The 12,686-nt window shown below is 35.6% G+C and overlaps 1 protein-coding gene across 25 annotated transcripts in view; it reads right to left on the minus strand.

Moving 5' to 3' along the window:
* Window positions 1-12,686, minus strand: part of RIMS2 (regulating synaptic membrane exocytosis 2) — a 488,690-nt gene that overhangs the window by 393,082 nt on the left and 82,922 nt on the right. For all 25 annotated transcript variants that reach the window (XM_059815848.1, XM_059815828.1, XM_059815837.1 and 22 more), the window contains one exon: window positions 4,459-4,669. In XM_059815848.1, the coding sequence (XP_059671831.1) occupies window positions 4,459-4,669 (211 nt within the window). The remainder of the gene's footprint in view (window positions 1-4,458; window positions 4,670-12,686) is intronic.

Here is a 12,686-nt window from a genome sequence, read left to right on the forward strand (position 1 = left end):
AAAATGGAGCTAATCATTGTTTAGAGATGCCTTAACAATCATAGATGTTCACTAAGGCATTAACACTGTTTTCATACAACCAGGACCAGATTTCAGATTGAAGTCTTTAATGTATTTGATAATACAAACTCTATTCTATTCATAGAGAGACTGAGATGTGAAATTCATCCTAATTAGAAGGATAATTTTTACAGCCTCCGGTTGTGAATTTACAACTTCTAAATAAGAGATTGTCTTTGGAATAATTTAGCAGCTGACTCTCCTTTCTTTCAGAGATACTTGTACTGAGATTCTCCAGAAAGATGAATACAGTTGTAGGTTATCAGATTTTACAGGCGCTACATGGACTAAACTGAAAAGAAAAAAACCCCACACACCTAGTTTAGAGATATCCTTTCCTCAAGTTTGTAATGTCACATGTCTTTTCTAGGGAAATGCAGAATCAAACCATGTTTCCTAAGGACCAACTTATTTGTGTGCGATAGGAATTTATTGAGTTTATCCCAAATCCTAGTGACTTAGAAATCCTGATTGTGACAGGCTAATTCTTTGGTGCTTGCCAATTATCAGCAGAATGAAATGGACAAGCATGCTAAAATTTCATTTTGTGACTCCATATGGATGGTCACACTGCAAGTCCTGCAGTTAGAATCATTCAACAAAGAGAACTTGATGGCTTTCTGAAAATCAAACATAGCCCCAGAGAATAGTCAGAATGCAAGGCTTTCACAGAACCAGAGGGAGCTGAGAGAAGTTCCCTACTTATACCTTATGTGTTTCGCACACAGCTGCTGGGTCCTATAAAACAACCTTAAATCTCCCACTTTTGATGTTCAAAGGCAAAGAGAGAAGGATGTTTCAGTGGCTGCAAGTGATAGCAAGTTGCCAAACACCCTGAAAGAAGGTATTAAGCATGCATCAAATAAGTTTTCAGACAGGTATTGTTTTCTTTTTCTACAAGTGAGATGTTGGTTTACTGAATTGGCATTCTGAGCTGTTGGAATTTATATTCACTGCATACAAAGTTGTATCTATCTAGAAGCTGTATTTGTCCAATATTTTATCATGTAAATTTCTCAGCTGCATAAACCTCATTATGCTGTCTACTGCCTCATTCAGTGTGCATTTCCCTATATAAACCAATATATATTTCAAAAAGAACAGTAGTATATTTTGTATATCAGTGGTACCTATACTACTAAGAACTACTGCTTGCTGTCATATGATTTATGTTTATGAACAATTTCAGAGTGATTAAAACTGAAATAATAAAAGATGACAGTTCAAGGTCCCTTACTCCAATGAAATTTAAGCCCCCGTCCTGACTGAATACTCCATTCACTAAGACAATAAGCAGTACAGAAGCAGCAGTACCACCATGATCAGTTTTATTTGTTTGATCTAGAAGGAACTCCCACATAATGATAATTTTTGTACAACCTGAGCTGAATGTTAACGCTTATATTTCAGGCACTGTAACTAAACTGAAAAAGGTATAAGTCAGCCAATCATTCTGAGAATCCTAATCTAATGCTCTGACAACAGTCAAATATTTCCATGCTCTGCTCCTACTCATGACCATGAACCCTGTAAGCAGTAGTCCTCCTCGTGACCTTTGAAAGAGAAGTGTTCTTGGCAAATTTACATCTTCTGAGATGCATGCTGCTAACACTGGTCTGTACTAAACTATTTAACTAAACTACTAAACTAGCAGAATCTGGTGTAAATGGCATGAATTTGGCTTGGAAATTGCTATTATGAAAAAGATCACGAACAGATCAAACAGCTCCATCAAAGAACATTTCAGACAGTTTAAGAATCAACTTATATAAGGTCCAAAGCAGAGATATATCACCTGTCAAAAAAACGTCTACAAAGACCAAAGAAAATTTAGCACAATTAAAACAGGAAGTTATTAGAAGTCATCCTTCAAGAAGCTGAGGTTGTATCCATTAAGGAAAACAGAAAAGAATGAATTCTGGTAAATTCTGGTAGACCAAAAATAATTTTCATGGAATAATGTGAATAGGCATAAAAGAGATCATAAATAGGAGACTACCACAGTCTGTGGCTGAATTACATCTTTTGTGTTCATGTTCACTGTGACTAGAGATACTTACTCTACAATATTATTTTATGCAGAATGAACCAGAGGATATACTTCAAAGTGATTATTTCAGAAAGAGAAGTGAGGCAACAGAAAAACCAGTAACAAATTTGTAAAATCAGATGATATTCAGCATAAAACATCTCAAGTCTAAAATATCTAACTATTAACTGCAATACAGAGTCTTTCAATGACAATAAGAATAGAAGGTGGCAAATATGATGCCAATTTATTAATTTCTAAGGAATTTCAGCATTAGATCAACTGAATAATAGACAAGTGAGTCTGATGTCCACATCGGACAGATTTGCAGAAACTAAAATAGAGAATTAAATTAACAAGCGTATGAATAAATTATGACAAAATGTGGAAAAGTCAGAATGGCTTTAGTAAAGGGAATTTGTGTCTGTTACATGTATTAGAATTCCTTCAAGGAGTCACAGAGAAAGTAAGTAAATGGGATTTGTTCATACTGCTGAACTGGGCTTCCAGCCTTTTAAAGAATGTCAGGTGTCATGGAATAGGAATAAACTGATCCATGAGAAAACTTAATTGATGAAAAGACAAGAAGAAAAGAACAGGAATAAATGGTCAGGGTTTTTTATGGGAGAGGTATCACCAGTGAAGCCTCACAGGGGATCTGTCTAGAGATGCTCTGTCCAGCATATTCATAAATTATCTAGAACAGAAATCAATGAGAGACAGAAAAGCTTATTTATCGCACTAAACTATCAACAGTAGGAGAAAAAATGCCGGCTGAGAAGAGTTGCAGAACAGATTCATAATACTGAATGGAGAAGTTGGCTTACAGAAAGACAAATTTAGGTTAGACAGTAAGAAAAGCTTTCTATGGTGAGGATGGTGAAGCAGTGGAACAAATGACCTAAGAGGGTGTGGAAGAATCTCACTGGAAATCTGTCAAGAGACTTCAGACAAATATCTGCCAAGTTCACATGATCTGTCCCAAGGACGGTCTAAATGATGTATCAGAACGTTTCATTAGGAGATGAAGCCTTCCTCCTAATGCGCTTTTTCTATGTTTCTAAGTACATAGATATAATGGCTCAAATATCTGTCCTGATTGCCTTTTATAATCAGATGAAACTAATACAGAAATTATTGTCTCTTATTACTGGCAACATGATTTAGTTAGTTACAAAAAACCAATAAAAATATGTGAGCTTACTGAAGACAAAATTTTAAAATTACCTTAACAAAATCCAAGGCAGTTTGAGAGATTTAAATATATTCTCAGTTACTTTAATCATCAGGAAACAGCAGATTATTTTATACTCTGTCAAACAAAAACTTGAGTCCATTGAAAAGTAGGCTTAAATAATCTTGGACAAAGAAATATATAATGTTTATAGCATTGCCTCCTACATTCCAAAAGATTAAGATAATATTTGTAGATTGCATGGTATTTGCAATGAACATATTACAGAAAAAAAATAGATTTATGGAAATAAATTATACTGGAAAATTATTCTATTAATAAAAATTAAATTATTACATTATTGTATTGATTTTTAAAATATGCGTTTCCACAAAAGATTAGCATAAGATGTCTTGAGTATTGTCATGAATATTCTACAAGTAGCTGTCAGAATCTGAGAAAGATGTGTAACAGATATGGATGCTTTATCTAAAATGTTGAATAAACTGATTTCAGAACTGTTTTCTGTGATTACCTCAGTTGTGCTGAATTTTTTACTCTGTGATCAAACTTTTTAAAAATTCAGATTGCTGTTTGACCTGTTGTTATACAATAGACACCATTATACTAGCTGTAACTTTATATTGTTAGTGCATTTAATTTTTTCCTAAAACTATTTTGACATATGTATGCATATTTATATGTACATACACATAATATATGTGCATGTGTATAATAGATAATAAACATTTTAAAACTCCGTAATATGTTGTACATACTGTTCTAACTCTAATTTTACTATAATCTTATACAGAAGAGCCTGGGCACGCAGAAAAGAAACAAATCCTTGCTCTAACTTGTAATAATCAGGCTCTCCACATTAGCATCACTAGATCACAGGATATACCTCCCTGTCTCCAGTACAAAGATTCAATCCTCCAATCAAAGAATTGTACTTTGATGAGTCTGTTAGTAGAAATGTGGCATGTATTGACTTAAAAGCCATAGTCACAAATCCATCTGCAAATGGAAATTATTTTAAATGAGGACAGATGTCTTAAAAGCCCCTAAAGTAGGTATCATTACCTCCTTAAAGGAAATCTGTTCCAGTAGCGATGTGATTTGGATGCATAAGTAATGAATAAGAGATACTGAGTTTAGGAGAAGCTTGTATTAAAATTTCATAACTCCATACCTTATTTGATCGTAAAGACACTCTTCCTCCACAGCGCGCACAGAATTTTGTTTGGCAATATGAACAGTTATGGCCACAGCCATCAGCAAATTTTGTTTTGTGGCAGATACCACAGGTTGGGGCATCACCCTTCTGCTCCTGCTGCTGCTGTGATTCTTCACCCATCTTCTTCACTTGCTCCTTATACATTTCAAACTGCTGATGTAATTTTCTGCAGAAGAGAAGAGATCATTAACAGTTGTTTTATTTAAGCCCACAAATACTTTGCAATCACTAAATTGCAATCAATTTCAAAAGACAAATCAGAGAGAAATACTGTAGTAAAGCAAATACATTTAGTTTATGACGCTCCTGCAGTGTAACATTCAATTATTACTTCTTTTTCATTATAACTAAACTCTAGGTGGAGGCCCAACACTGATAACATGCAGCACAAAGTTCAGCTGTTACAAAGAGAAGTATCTTTGCTTTAGGATGTGACCAGTTGTTAGCTGCAAATACAACAGTAGGAAGCATGGGCTGAGTGATACAAGAGCCCATGGCACTAGACAATAAACTGGTTAATACCAGGGAAAAAAAAAAAAATCTAGTTTATTCTTCCAAGTCTACTTTTACCTAATTCCACCAGACAGATGCAAATATCTTCTCCTGATATAGCTTATCTTCATTTACCCAACAATACTGCACAGAATAATGATTCTAAAATATTTTTTCGATCACCTTTCAAGCACTGGGTGCAAGCCCATAAAAAGTTACCTCAGCTTAACAAGTTATTATAAATCATTTAAGCTTTTCACATCATTATATAGGTACTGCCATCTCATGCCAAATGTAAGGTAAAGGACTACCTTAGGTGTAAAATCCAGGGACAGTAGTTTAATATACACACACACTTTACCTTCCTTTGCCAGTGGACTAGGAGCACATTCATAGTCAGCTGCCATGTGCATACAGAACTGCAATGATTCCTTCAGGCATACTACTTCATTTACATTTCTGAGCCCACAATAATCAAATCTCCATACATGATAGTTAAAACTGTCTCACTATGACCAAAGTTAAAGACTCATTTCATGTTCTGTAATGGCAGTTTTTTCTCAAAGCCCCTATTTCTGAAGGTAAATGAAGTCATGGGAAATTAAATTTTCATCGTAAAAAGTTAGAATTTTTTAGCTCCTGTCATTGCTGGAAAATGTGTCATACCGTATTGTAAGAGATTCAAATACAAAGAGAAAACAAAAAGAACTTTGACTTCTCTTTTGTTTTTATCCTTGTGATTTAAAGTGGTCTGAACACTGATCTTTAAATTCTTAGCATGAAATTCAACTCACCTAATTTTGCTAATAGAGACCATAAATTTTAGCAATCTAAAAACTGTGAATCTAGTTTAAGCAGTTTATTTAGCTCCCTGAGCAGACACAAGCATTTTCTATGAAACATTGAAATGGTATACCAACCCAAAAAATTAAAAGTGCAAAAGAGATTTTATTTTCTTTAGAATTATCCTTCCAGAGATTCTTGAGATAAGTTTATTCAAAAACACCCATGAAGCCTAAGATAGAATAAAGAATAACTTCCTGGAAAACACTAAATCTGGGAGACCAACTTTCTTAGTGCAGAAATATATCCTTTATATAGTTCAGATATAAATTAATGATACAAAATTAATTCATCAGAAGTGTCAGAGGCTTTTACCAAAACAAATGTTACCACACTGACTCAGTTAAAAATTATCTCAAACAATATTATTTACCATGGAGAGCCACACATATGGCAAGAATTGTTGGGATTTGCTTTGTTTTTTCAGGAAAACTCCCCTAAGAATATATTTTACATTATACCATAGAGGAGTTGTAGGAACAAACAGGCAGCTCCCTCCCTCCATCAGAAAGACAGGAGACTGGAGGCATGCCTCTTCTTCTGTGTACCAAAATGCTGCCTTGAGCTCTCAATTGCCACTGACCCTTTTCCAAACAGAGGGAAAGAAGGATTATTTCATTTTGCTTATGTGTCATTTTTCTAATCTACCTGCTCTTGTCACTTGAGTTCAATTCTGAATCTACACGCTGCCCTCAGGACATAGCAGTTGCATATTTTTCTCTCGTTTTCAGCTCTTCTCTCCCACATGCGTACAGAACCTTCTGGCCTGTAGCAGAGCAGTGAGAGGGGTCGTGCCTCTGGCCTCCACAAGAAGGACATGAGGGTCATCATTGCCCTAACAGGCATTTGTGAGGCAGGGTAAGTGGCTTCCTCTGCCTTCTCACTGGTTCAAAAAGAGTTCACTGTTGACTGTTCTTTGTTGAATGGGGCAGGACACAAGTTACTAATAAGAAAGAGCTGAATGAAGTTGAGAACAAAATTTGGAAATCTGAAAACCTGGCACAGTTCAACGTTTTACATTGACAACAGTATATAATTGGTAGTTGGTAGTCTGGTCCATTTCCATCAATAATACATAGAATCTCTGAGACTTTGCTTGCCTTTTAATTTTGCCAAGCATTGCATTCTTCATTTAAAGCATATTATCTATGCTGAACTTCAAGTTTATTTTAGGTTACATTCAGTTTTGTGGCTTCCTTATAATCTACAGCCTTTGTTTGTATGATTATTCGCTTACCAGTCTCACTGATGCATAAAAAGCACAAGCCTTTTGCCAATTCCTAAGCCTTATGTACTGAAATAATTTCACTTTTGTTTCCTCTTGGGCACAATAATCTATGTAAAGGTCACAACTTTTGCCTCAATGTATAAACTTTTCAAGGTTATACAGAGGAGTTTTCTAAAATCCTTGTTCTAGTAGCAAACAACTTACGGTCTGCCAAAATAGTTTGTTATTACATCTTTTTCTGTTCCAAGAAAAATATTACATGTATTGATAGCCATCAGAAAAAAATAAACACAGAAGACAGAAATCTATTAAATAATGTTACACACAACATGTGTTCTACTTACTGAGCAGAACCACTTGAGATGAATATGCATACTTGAAACAAAATACAAAGTATTCATTTTAGGAAGTCCATAAAAAAAACCCTTCTGAGCTATTTTATAGATTAATAATTTTTTTATCATCTAGTCTGCAAGGGTTTAAGCCAAAAACTAAACTAATAACATGCAGTGTTAATTAGGTGTTTAGAATAGCACAGTATTTGAAACACATTTAGTAAAAAAATGTGTAACATTTTTCAGAAAATGCAATGCAAATAAAGCTCCATTTTGTTCAAGTTGTCTGCACTCATGTTTCTAGTCAGGACATTGCTGCCTGAGAGGGCTCAGGAGTTCACTTACCAGTGAACTGGAAGTAACTAGTACCAAGGCAAACTTCAGAGCCTGGAGCTGAACTTGATATCCCTGGATTACAATTTCCAGTCCCTATACTCCAGTGAGTTACTCTGTTAACGCAAGTGGCCAAGATCCGTGCTGTGAGACTGAAAAAACACAGGCTCGCAGATGAGCTGCATTTTAGGCCAAAATGCTTATCCATAATACAAATCTTATTCTTAGGCATGATAGGGTTTTTTGGTTGTAATAAACCCAGATAATTACATCAAACCATACAGTAACAGAACATCTAAGTAGAAAATTCAGCTATATATATAACCCTTTTATATGTGTATTTTGACGATGGCCTCAATAGCACATGCCATCTATCTGCACTGATGCAAAATCTCTCTCCTCTTCCACATTGTTTCCAAAAATACAAGTATCCACTTTAATAACTGCTGTAAATTTTAGAGGAAAAAGAGAAGTTGGTATGAGTTTATGCAAAGAGCTATTGATAATGAAAAGTTAGGCTGGAAAATTGATATTTAAGTTCTGGTCATTTTCATCTCTTGTGAGAATGAGTTCCCTGAATCACACTCATATCTGCTGGAAGTTACAGTGGTGAAGTTCATGAGGCTTATATGACTAGTCAAGACTTTTTTTGTACTGTAGAACATCATATCCAAGACAGCTGCATAGAGGACTTTTCAGTGTCAAAAGCAACTGTTTGTAAGAGCTTGGATTGCTCTGTCAAGGTCAAGAAATAATTTCTATTGGAATACTTGCTTTGTTCTGGAAGGGAGTTAATTTAATTCTGCTTATTCATGGTTCCCCACACCTTTCTGGAAATGGGAAATTCAATATCAATGAAAAAGCAGCAATCTGTGGGTCTCTTATGATCCATGAGCTACTGCCAAAGGCAAGTAAGAAAAGCAAGTTCAGTCATCTTATGTCTCTTATTGTTGTGCAGAAGTTTTTATTTTCTCCTGTGCTCCAGAAATGCCCACAAAACTTTCAGCGTTTTACCAAAATAAAAATCCTTAATACTGACAAGAAGTTCCAAAGTCCTTCCTGCCTTCCAAAAGTTCACTTAAATGTTTCTGAAATTCCCAAAGCTGCTTAAAATCTGCCATTAGAAGGGGGACTGTTAAACAAGTATCCAGGATGTTGAGGACAGATATAAGTGTAGCAGCCACTTCTCATTTCCTGGCTACACTTCTCTCAAAGTTTTATTACTGATTGTAGCCCGAGCCTCATTTCCTATTCCCAGGCATGGAGCACGGATGTGGCTGGAATCCAGGCTTCAGAAAGGGTTTGTTCGCTTTCAGTTCTGCCAAGTCCATTCGTTCAACGATTCTTCTGCTTGGTAGCAATGACTATCTGGTAACATACAACGTTCTTCCCTGTACTGCATTAAACACTTAATGCTTTCTACTTTTACAGCAGTGCTAGCTAACCTGTTACCAAGTACACCCACTTCTTTTCTGAATGGATACTATTCTTATACATATAACCCCATGTGTTGGTAGAGGTTAGGAAACAGCTGGCTGAACAGCAGCTCTGCTGATAAGAAACCCTGGGAAATAGGGTGGAAACCAGGCTACAAGCCAGAGGTGTGTGCACCCTCACTACAAATTGGACAAGTTACATATGGGGCTACATTAGCAAAAGTATGAGCAGCAGATAAAGGGAAGTTATTTTTTCCCCTTTAATTGGCACTGGCAAAGCTGCACTTGGAATATTGTGTCCAGACTGAGGTCCACCAGTTCATGAGGGATGTTGACAAACAATTCCAGTTTGTCAACAAAAAAAATTTTTAAAAAATGGTCAGGGTCCTAGAGCATGTAACCTGCAAGGTGGGAATACAGGAGTTGGGTTTGTTCAATCCAGTGAAGAGGAATGGACTAAGGAGTGATCTAACACCTGCCTGAACCTAGCTATCTAATCTAAAAATTACGTGAAAAAATTACGGAGCCACAAATCCAAAACAAGGGGCAAAAGGTACTATAACGGCACATTGAGAGGTTCAGGCTGGACATTAGGAGGTTTTTTCACTAGGAGGGCAGTGCCGCACTGGAACAGATTGTCCCGAGAAGCTGTGGGATCGCCGTCCGGGGGGGGTTCAAAATTCACCTAGACAAAGCTCAAGCTCCCCTGATCTAGTGTTGGCAATAACCACGCTTTCAGTGGGAGGTTAGTTTAGAGATCCCCTTCAAACAGCATTTCTGTGGTTATGTACTTGACAATGGCTTTGTGGAATAAGACAAGAAATACGAGGTCTAAACTCAAGCAGAAACATAAGAAAAAGTATTCAACAACAAGTATTTGGCTCAGCAGTGCTGAAAAAATAGACGTGACTTAACTTTTACCAACAGGAAAAAAAAACAAAAAAACCTCTTCATGCATTTTATAAACTCATGTGAAAATAGTTAACTTTCTCAAAGTTTGACCAATGACCTCACATGTATTTTCAGCTCCATGTAATGCAATGGGAAGAAAAACCTTGAGTTTATGCTTTCATACTGATGGCTATAAAAGAGCCATTTTTTAAAAAACCCACTATGTTCAGCAATGCAAAATAGAACTTTTCTTAATCACCAAATGGCAGTTTTGCCAGTATTTGACTGAAATGAGAAAGGGCACCATATAAAACTCCTCTTCAGAAGACCATGATTCTACTTTAAGTCTAGCAGACAAAAAAAAATTATTGACCAATTAAAGACTCAAGCCTAACTTCAAACAAGAACATCACATCCATTCTGTTTAAAATTAATGGATTGTCATACCCAGACAGATAACACAACTACAGTCTTGATGTCATTCACAATTCACTGTTTTCAGCTTTCGTATCAGTCAAAATGAAATATTGACAGAAACTAGATGTCAGCAGAGATCTCTACAAACATTCACTTAATCCACAGCACTTTAACTTTCTTACTGGCGAAACGAAATCTCTACTGTCTCATTAGAATTGATGTACTATTTTAACTGCCTGGTTTCCTCAAATAAACAATAATTAACTATTTTCTACTGTCAGTAAGTTTAACTTCAGAGCCATCTACTTAAGAGAAATGCCTAAGCTTAAACTTTAGCTAAAAAAAGTGTACCAAAAATATTTAGAGAATGCAAATTGAAAAGGGTTAAAAACCACAACTGTAGAGTAAAATGCTACTTTTAAATCTATGCCCTGGAATTTACAATAACTGGGAGAAATCCAAGATACTGAAAAGAACTAGTCAGAATTTTCTAATTAAATGTTTTTTTCATTTGAGGCACTTACTTTGATTTGCTGCTGAAAGTACCAGTTTTAGCTAAACTTTCACTAACTTTTTTTTTTATCTCAGCTATAATGTCCAGAAAACAGAAGATACCATAAAATCCAGTTCGTTTGGATATTTACTTGAAATGTAAGAGACCTAGATTTTATTTTATACCTGCCCTGAATCCCAGTCTTCCACAATCTATGCAGGAACAGTAACTCCCAAGTTTATCTCAAAAACAGTGCATAGTCTCTCCTGTGGGAATTGTTGCACTTTATGTAAATAATCTGAAAATTTTTAATCTGTTCAAAGTGAAGAATGTAGGGGGAAATGAACTCCGCACTATTTTTTTCAGGTGCAAAATGCATTTTTTCCCCAACTGTAAACCAAAAGTTAACAGATACAGAAGTTTTTGCTGGCTTTTTAAAAGTATTTTGTTTAGAACAAGGAGGTTAAATATAAGACATATAATGGCAATAACAGCCATGTTCAGCAGTGTCAAGTAGCGAGTAAGATATTTCACATAAGGTTTTTTTCTAAACATAGAGTAAACCCTCCTGAAATTGTCAGTAGAAATAAATCTGAAATTTTTAGCTTTTTCTCCAATATATGGTTGGCATTGTTTTTACAGATGGAGCTAACTGGAAAAAACATCATTTTCACGTTTCCCATTCTCTAACTTATTAAGGAATATGTACTTAAACTATTTTGGGATATTCATTAACCTGAAATAGGAACAGATCAACACAAGAGATCAAACTTTAAGTATAAGAACATGTTTAAAGAGCCTACAAAATAGAGTAGTCACAGAATAAGGACTTCACAGAAGCCCTAAACATTCTGAAAGACTTACTTACAAAAGAAATAACCTCATTCGCACTAAGATAAATACTACCTCTCTCTCAAATCACAGAAGTATTTCTTTATCAATACAATACTCTTACTTGAACTCACATGAAAAAGACAAGGTGGCCAAAATCTGAATCCTAGGTTAAAAAGACACAGATGCAGTTAAAATAAGTTACTGCAGTTCACAAATATGGGACATTATGTTTTCTGATAATTTCACTGGAAGAACTATTGTAAAAAACAAACTTTTATTATAAGCGAGTATATATACCCTAAATCTAAGTGAGTTACACCGCTGTGCCTGAAATGCTGAATAGAAGAAAAAGAACTAAGAAAATGGAAAGAAAGGAGTGTGGTTGCTAAATGATCTTGCCTTTGGTTTATACCAGTGCTGCTGCTCAATTGTAACTCAAGTAGGAAAAGCAAACTACAGTAAAGCTAATCAGGATCCAAAACTAAGATCTCTGTTTTGGTCTCTCCTTGTCATGCAAGGGATTAAGGTAAAGAAGTCCTATTATGCCCTAACAGCATTTGCCTCACACTGAGGAATGGAACCAAAAATTCTCTGCTAGTGGCAACTTCGTATAAGCCACTCTTAGAAGTAAAAGACATGGTCAAGATGAGGTCTTCAGGCTGCCCTGGCTCCATTCTCTCTTTTCCCCTTTTACTAGGGCTTTCTGCAAAGGCTTCCAGTTCACACTTTACCACATTTTGTTCACAGCTTATTTGACCTCCCCCACAAAAATAGCAAATATTCCTCTCATTGCATTCTTCCGATGTCATAATGGATTAATTAATTAATCTGGTATGACACTAAATAAATTTCTAACTACAGATGAAGTCACATCACTGAAT

Source organism: Gavia stellata, chromosome 3 (assembly GCF_030936135.1).
Source record: "Gavia stellata isolate bGavSte3 chromosome 3, bGavSte3.hap2, whole genome shotgun sequence".
Taxonomy (NCBI): domain Eukaryota; kingdom Metazoa; phylum Chordata; class Aves; order Gaviiformes; family Gaviidae; genus Gavia; species Gavia stellata.